This window comes from Lipotes vexillifer, unplaced genomic scaffold, assembly GCF_000442215.2.
Source record: "Lipotes vexillifer unplaced genomic scaffold, Lipotes_vexillifer_v1.1 scaffold668, whole genome shotgun sequence".
Taxonomy (NCBI): domain Eukaryota; kingdom Metazoa; phylum Chordata; class Mammalia; order Artiodactyla; family Lipotidae; genus Lipotes; species Lipotes vexillifer.
Genome location: NW_006785319.1, coordinates 2,837,510 through 2,844,785, shown reverse-complemented (window position 1 = coordinate 2,844,785; position 7,276 = coordinate 2,837,510). Strand labels below are relative to the sequence as shown.

The following is a 7,276-nucleotide window of genomic DNA, read 5'->3' as shown; positions in this document are numbered from 1 at the left end:
TCTTCCGAGGTGGCAGTTGTGCTTTTTGGTCTTCTGGTATCTTTTCATCCATAATTTGCCCCAACTGCACATGCATGCGGTTATTTTTAGTCCCTTATTGTTTCTTTGTATTTTATTGCTGGAGGAGATGTTGGTCCAAGTGCAAGCCCTGCAGCAAAGCGTCCCAGGTCCCAACGAGTCTCACCAGAGCCCTGAGGCCAATTGGAAACCCACTCGCCTCCTTGCTTTCCTGCTTGGGGTGTCCTTACAGACTCTGGATATATGGAAGGATTCCTCCCCCATCGCAACTTCTGACCTTTTAAACCAGACTCATAGTTCTGATGTTTCTGGATTCCACTATCCTGATGTACCTACCTCTGTCATTCACGTCTTTCTCTGTATTATCTAATACCGCATCCAGACTCTTCATGACTTTATGGACTCCCTTCCCTCTTCCAACATCTACCTACTAACTAGATTGATGGTCCTGTGTCTCGGCCACCTAAGGCTGATCCACCAGGGAAATGGCCAAGTTTTCTGCTGTCACCTTTGGCATTACTGTTGATCAAGTATCAAGGCTGACATGACATATGCGTACATTGTAAACTGAGTCATAATCTCTGGCCTCTGCCTGTGTAATATAAAGGAAATGCTCGGATTTCTAACAGCAGCAAGGTTACTATGAGTTTTTATGTTAGAAATTCTCAGTTATTCTTGTGATTACCTTTTAATCTAAAGCAATTTGTTTTTCATTACACTTTAGTTCAAAAAACAGATCAAAAGCAAAAGGAAAAAGAATAAAAAAGTAAAATAATATGACAGAAAAGATATATTAAAGGTTAAGCAAAGCATCTTAATGAACAGTGACTTTTTTTGTGTGTGTGTGTGGTACATGGGCCTCTCACTGTTGTGGCCTCTCCTGTCGTGCAGGCTCAGCGGCCATGGCTCACGGGCCCAGCCACTCCGTGGCATGTGGGATCTTCCCGGAGCAGGGCACGAACCCGTGTCCCCTGCACCGGCAGGCGGACTCTCAACCACCGCACCACCAGGGAAGCCCTGAACAGTGACTTTTAAAGCCTAATCTTAGCTTTTTCACTTGTATTTGACAGAACCTCCCTGTGATCATTATTCTTAGAGGCCAAGTCACAGGTGAAGTATATTTTATAAAACAAAAAATTCAGGTGCTTATTTAGTAATTCATACACAAGTATGTAAATGTCTAAAATAAAGCCCAAGCTATTCTCTGTGGTTTCCTACTTCTTAAAAAGTAAATGTAGCCCAAATGTCTGTAGCATCTTTTCTCTCCTGATTATTCCTTGACTCAACATAGGAAAATGAGCTGACTTTTTTTTTTTTTGTAGAAAATATTGTGAAAAACAAAGTGAGATAATATAAATTGACAGTTTTTACTGCCCAGATTTTCCTTAGTAATGGGATTTGGTTTTTGTGTCCTGCTTTTCAGCACATTTTGTGTTTACATCTTTTGGGGATTTGAAGGGTCCAGATAAATAATAGAGTAGTGTTTTCTATCACGTTGTTATTTTTTTTCCTCTCCATTTTATTCTGGGAAATTTCTACAACATAATAAATTTGTTTTTATTATTTTCATTTTGGCTAAGAGATGACTATTAAAATCTGATTTTTCAGTTCTGCTTTTAGGGATCCAATATTTTAATAAATCTTTTTGCAAAAAATAATTTTAAAAGCTTTTCAGTAGTTATTATTTTTGCCCTCTTGTTTCTGTGTCCCCCCCCCAGCCCACCCCTGCCTCCATGGGCCAGTTCTATTTTTGGTTTGCTTGTGGCCAAGGGGGATTTAAAGTTCCCCTGCCCTTGACTAAACTTGTGATCCTGACCTCCCTTTTCTTAGAGGTTTAGAAAATTTGTCGTTGTGATTTCTCTCTCTGCCCCTTGGAGATGCAAATCACTTTAAAAGCCTCTTGTAGACCTGGGAATGTCTTTCCCAAGGACCTGGGAGACATATTTTGAAATGCAAACATCAAGGAAGACCACACCCATCTCCTGGGGAGTGTGACTGGGCAGGGGTCTAGCTTTCCTGGCCGCCTTGCTCCGTGTTGTGAAACTGCCTCCTGTCTTGAAATACGAGAGAGCTAACTCCTTTGGCGAGTCCAGTCGTCAAAAGCAGATGGCCACTGGTCCTCCCCGCTCTTAAAAACTCTCTCGTCCCTTGTCTTAGTGGAGTTCAGAGTGAGTCTGGCCTCTCTCTCCTGTGACAATAGCCTTGGATAGCTTTCCTTGCCTGTTTAACTTTGCCTGGTGTGATTTTTGCTTTAACACTTGTTTTCAATTATTCTGTTGCCCTTTTAAAATGTCTTTAATTGAGGTATAATTTATATACCATAAAGTTTATCCACGTTAATTGTAAAAGTCAGTAATTTTTAGTAATGTTATAACATTGTCTTTCCCCTGAATAGGATGCCTGACCAACAGTTCTACCTGAACGGTTAAGGCTGGGCAAATGGCAGGATTTATTTGAGGCTGACCAGGTGGGAAGCCAGGGATGAAGTTGTAGGATTCCAAGTACTTTTCTTTGATCCTCGCACAGGTGTTTTGATCTGAGGCCTTCAGATCTGTTTTTCGGTTGTTTTTTTGTTCTTTACGTTTTTTGTTTTTGGATGTTTTGTCAAAATTAACTTTACTCTTCAGTTTTATTTCATTGGGATGTGGTAACAAATTGGCATGAGAAGGGAGCCGATATTGGACCTAATAACAGAAAGTGTCTCTGGCCAGGTGGTACGAATATCAAAGTGGCCAAGATAAACATGACGTTGGAACTGTTAAAAAGTGAGTTCGGAGTTAGCTGTGCCCCATTTTTTATGTGACAGGAGGTGAGTTGTCCTCCCTAAGCATATTTCCTCATCTGTCGGTGTTTGGCTTTAGATCACTCACGTTCACATTGTTCCATCCTGAGCTTTTGGTCACCGGCGTGTCACTTCGTGGCCACGTGAGGACACGCTCATCTGAGCTGCGGAGAGAAGGCCATAGTGGCTGAGGTGCTCTGAGGACCTGGGCTTGGCTCAGGTTGTGTAGCTTGGGCCCAAAGCCGGGTGGCCGGCAGGCTGGTGACACCACACCCAAGCTCAGCTGTCTGGGCACAGAGGGATGGGGAAGCGTCGGCACCTTCGGGATTCTGGAGGGAGGGACCCAATGCAAGTTGCACACTTCAATTCTAATTTTTCTACCCAGATTGTTTGTCTTAAACCAGGTTCTGCCCAAATGGAAAACATCTGAATTCTTCTGCAAACTGTTCTCCCCCATCTGTTGTTTTAAAGAAAATCTGTCTTTGTTTTGACAAACCTCCAAGTAATCATGGCAGCCTCTCTGTAGGTGGTGCCTCCAACTGCATCCTGACATACCTTCGGACCCTCATCTCCCTGATGGTCTGCCATTCTTTCCTTAAACTAACATGAGCTCTCCCAGGGCTCTGCTGTTTTCTTCTAGTTTGAGGTCCTCTCCTCCCAGTGTCCAAAATGCTGCGTATGCTCAGAGTAGATGCTGTTGAGGAGGTGAATAACCCTTCCCCCCCTCTCCCCCCACCGCCTTGGGCTTGTTACCACGTCCAAGCTCATAGTGCTCACCGCACAACAAGCCAGTCAGTCGAGAGATGAGGTGTCGGGGCAAGGAATAGTGACTTTTTTAGGAAAGCCAGCAGACCAAGAAGATGGTGGACTCATGTCCCAAAGAACCATCTCGCCTGGGTTCGGATGCTCATTTCTTTCATAGAACAAAGAGGGAGAGGTGAAGTTAAAAAAAAAAAAAAAAAGTGATAAGTTGTTGCAAATATTTCCAGTCTGGTTCCAGCCAGCCCCTGGAGGGGATGTGTTAGTTTCTTCTTTCCTGCAGCCATTCACAGGTGGGCCTGGTCAGGATGTTTCCTGTGAGCTAAATACAGAGGTATTTTAGCTTAACATTCAGGCATGGGAGGAGGGTTCCCAGAGATGGGCCACTGTTGTACGCTTTCAGCTATAGGCAACATCCCCTTAGTGATTAACTTGTAGTGAAAGCAATAGAATACAAACGTTAAAGTAAAAGGAACAGATGCAATGTGGAGTCAGAGGTGTCCTTCCCTGTTGTAGGCTGAAAGGCTGTGGGGAGCAGAGAGGACGTGAATGGTGAGGGTGAGCCCAGGAGTTAAGGTGAGCCCCCTGGGGCACATTCCTAGTTTGCTCTTGAGGGATGGGGTTAAGCTGCTTTTATCTTTTAAAACCCAAGAGACTAAAAAACTATATTTCAGTATTAGGCTGATAAGCTTTGTAAGAGGTTATCCTGAATTCCTAGCTGGTCTCCAGCAGAGAAAGGTACTTGAACAGAGTTGACAGTGTAAGATGCCTAATGACAGTAGTGATAATCCCGAACTGTGCTGTTTTTATCTTCCTACTTCTGGTTTAGAGCTATGAAGTGATTATATTTAACCCACTGCTTGTGCTCATAAATAATGCTGTAACATAATTTAGGTTACAGAATATTTCTCACAGCCTTTATGTTCTTTATGACTGAAGCTTGTGTTTTCCTTGTGACTGCAAATTCCATACCTCACCACTTGTGCTCACTGACTGCTATTTTATTAAACTTGGAATTACGAGTAGGGAAGCAAAGGGAAACCACTGGGAACCCCATTTATTTCTAGGAAGGAGAAAAGACTGGGTTGCCCCATCTGCTCACTTGCTTGTGAAACAAGATGTGGACTCCTCGTCCTAAGAGTGTCCCGTTCGTTGGGCGGTGGTTAGAAGAGGTGAATCAAAAGCTGAAGGGATTTTTAGCAGCCAGCAACCCTCTCTACTAGCTGTTGAGGTGAGACCTGAGACCAGGTACCCACTTGGTACCCCATATGGAACAGGAGACCCAAATCGGTAGATCCCTCGGGGCCCGATGTCTCCAAGACCACAGTCCTGTGCCCTGCCTGCTTCTGAAAGTGGGGAAATCACTCCTTCAAGAGCTGAGGCAGACGTGGGTCACACCCAGCCGCCAAGTGAGCTGAGCGCCCAGGCACTGCCTTGGCCGGGGCTCAGATTCTGAGCACCGGCCTCCTTTCTCAATCTCTCGGAAGCCTCCGCAGATCCATCTCCTTCCAGCCTGTGGACACCCGTGCTTTGCAGGCGAGGGTGTGGAAGGCACTGCGGGGTCCCGTGAGGCGGGCTCAGCCCTCACCTGGTGGAACATCACTGCTAAATCTCTCCTGGTTTCTGGGCTCAGTAGAGCTTCCCTCTCTGCTCACCAACCACCTGCCCCCGTGAAAGCAGTAAAAGGAAGCAACACAGTGCTCACAGCTGCCCCAAACTTCCCATCCTTCTGAAGCTGAATCGGGCCTCTCTACCCCGACACCGAATTAAATCTCAGAGACAGAGTATTGGGTGAAGGAGAAAAGAACAGCTCTATTGCTCTGCCAGGCAACGGGGGCCACAGCAGGCTAATGCCCTCAAAACTGTGTGTCCCAGGGCTTTCCCGGTGGCGCAGTGGTTGAGAGTCCGCCAGCCGATGCAGGGGACATGGGTTCGTGCCCCGGTCCGGGAGGATCCCACGTGCCGCGGAGCGGCTGGGCCCGTGAGCCATGGCCGCTGAGCCTGCGCGTCCGGAGCCTGTGCTCCGCAACGGGAGAGGCCACAGCAGGGAGAGGACCGCGTACCACAAAAAAACCCCAAAAAACTGTGTGTCCCAACCTGGAGGGAGTAGTGAGGAGTTTTATAGGAATGGTTCAAAGAGGGCGTGGTCACCTCTTGGACATTCTTCTGATTGGTTGGTGGTGAGGTCATCGGGAATCGGCATCGTCAGCCTTCTGGTTCCAGCCGGTCTGGGGTCTCCGTGCTTGTGGGCAGCATGCGGTTAACTTATCCCAGCTGGTAGGGGTTTCAGCGTCTGCAAAACAGCCCAAAGATATTGTTGTGTGTATCTCTTGAGGGGGAACCAGGACCCTGCCCCAAGGCTGCACTATTGTTTCTCCAGACTGTTCCTCCCTTGTCGCCCATCCCCTCCCTTCCCTGATTAGCAGCTGTTTGAACCTGCGCGTTGGAACTCAGAGAAGGTCATGGAGGCTGAATGAAGCCTATTTCTAGTAACCAGGAAATGGGGGACACAGAAAGGCTTTTGTGCCCAGGAGCCCCACAGGGCCCTGCTCGGTATCGCTTCCTTCTGGGGCCCGTTGCTCTTCGGGTCTTGGATCTGCGCCTGGAAGATAAAGGGGAGGGTTTGGGTCAGAGCCTCATCTCCCCAGCCCGCCCGCGCTGGATCCTGGGTTGTAGCAGCGTTGTCCCCAAGCTCCCTGTGCTCCGGCTTCCGGCTCCTCTTGCAGGTGGGGCTGTTGTTCCTGGTGGGGGGAGGGCAGCTTGTAGCCAGAGCGCGGGACCCCTGCATTGAGTGGGTGCACCGAGGGTGGCTGAGCGCAGGGCTGGACTGGACTCTGGGCCGTGTCGGGCCCCAGGGGCAGCATGGGGGGCCGCCTTGGGTAACTCTGTCTAGGGGTCCTGGGAACAAGATGGTGCACCAGCTGGACATTGGGGTGTCCACTGGGCCATTCCACTAGGCAGGCGTGTGGGCGCTGCAGGCTGTGTAGACGTGGTGGAGAGCCCATCCAAGTTCCCTTGTGATCAGTCTGTGCGGGGATGTGGGTCATCTGTGTCACCCATGCAGTGTAGTCACTTTCTAGGAACCTGACTATGAAGAAATGACCCAGGAAGCCCTTCGTTCCCAAGAAGGGTACGTAGATGCGGAGGATGTGGAATAGAAAGTGACTGTCCAGGCAATGTCTACCCACTTCCGCTGGCTATAAAAACAGGAAGCATGCAGGTGGAAGCAGAGAGGCAGCAGGTGGGGGCCTGGTCAGGGGGAGGCGTCTGCGCTGGTGGTCGTGTGGCAGGTACTTGTTCTTGGTCCCCAGGCTCCACAGAGGCCATCCTTGGCCAGGCAGAGATGAAGGGGTGCCGTCAGTGTCTGGTCTCCGGGAGGCAGCCGGGCTTGGGGTGCCACCCCTGGGCCTGCCAGGCAGGCGGCCAGCCAGGGAGCCAGGTGGTTCCAGGTGGAGGTGCTACCGCCAGATGCTGCAGGCAGCCAGCCAGGGCCTTGACTGCCTGGCACAGTGACACACAGGCCAGGAAGGGCAGAGGGTGTCTGGGGCCCTGGGAGTGAGCAGGCAGTGATGTCCAGCGGCGGGTGCAGCGGGGAGGATGTGGTGGTCGTGGGGGCCTGTCCATACCCTGCGCTGTGCCGCTGCTGTATTCTTGGTGAGATGGAGCTGCGCAGAGCCGGCCCTCACATCAGGAGGCCCTTGTGGGTGTGGGTGTCGC

General features: G+C 49.3%; 1 protein-coding gene across 1 annotated transcript in view; it reads right to left on the bottom strand.

The window, feature by feature from the left end:
* The window catches only part of LOC103076915 (60S ribosomal protein L21-like), a 33,696-nt gene extending 30,327 nt beyond the window's left edge, over window positions 1–3,369 (bottom strand). The window contains 2 exon segments of the mRNA XM_082931079.1: window positions 2,889–3,129; window positions 3,356–3,369. Coding sequence (XP_082787205.1) covers window positions 2,889–3,129; window positions 3,356–3,369 — 255 coding nt within the window.
* Window positions 3,370–7,276: the final 3,907 nt, after the last annotated feature.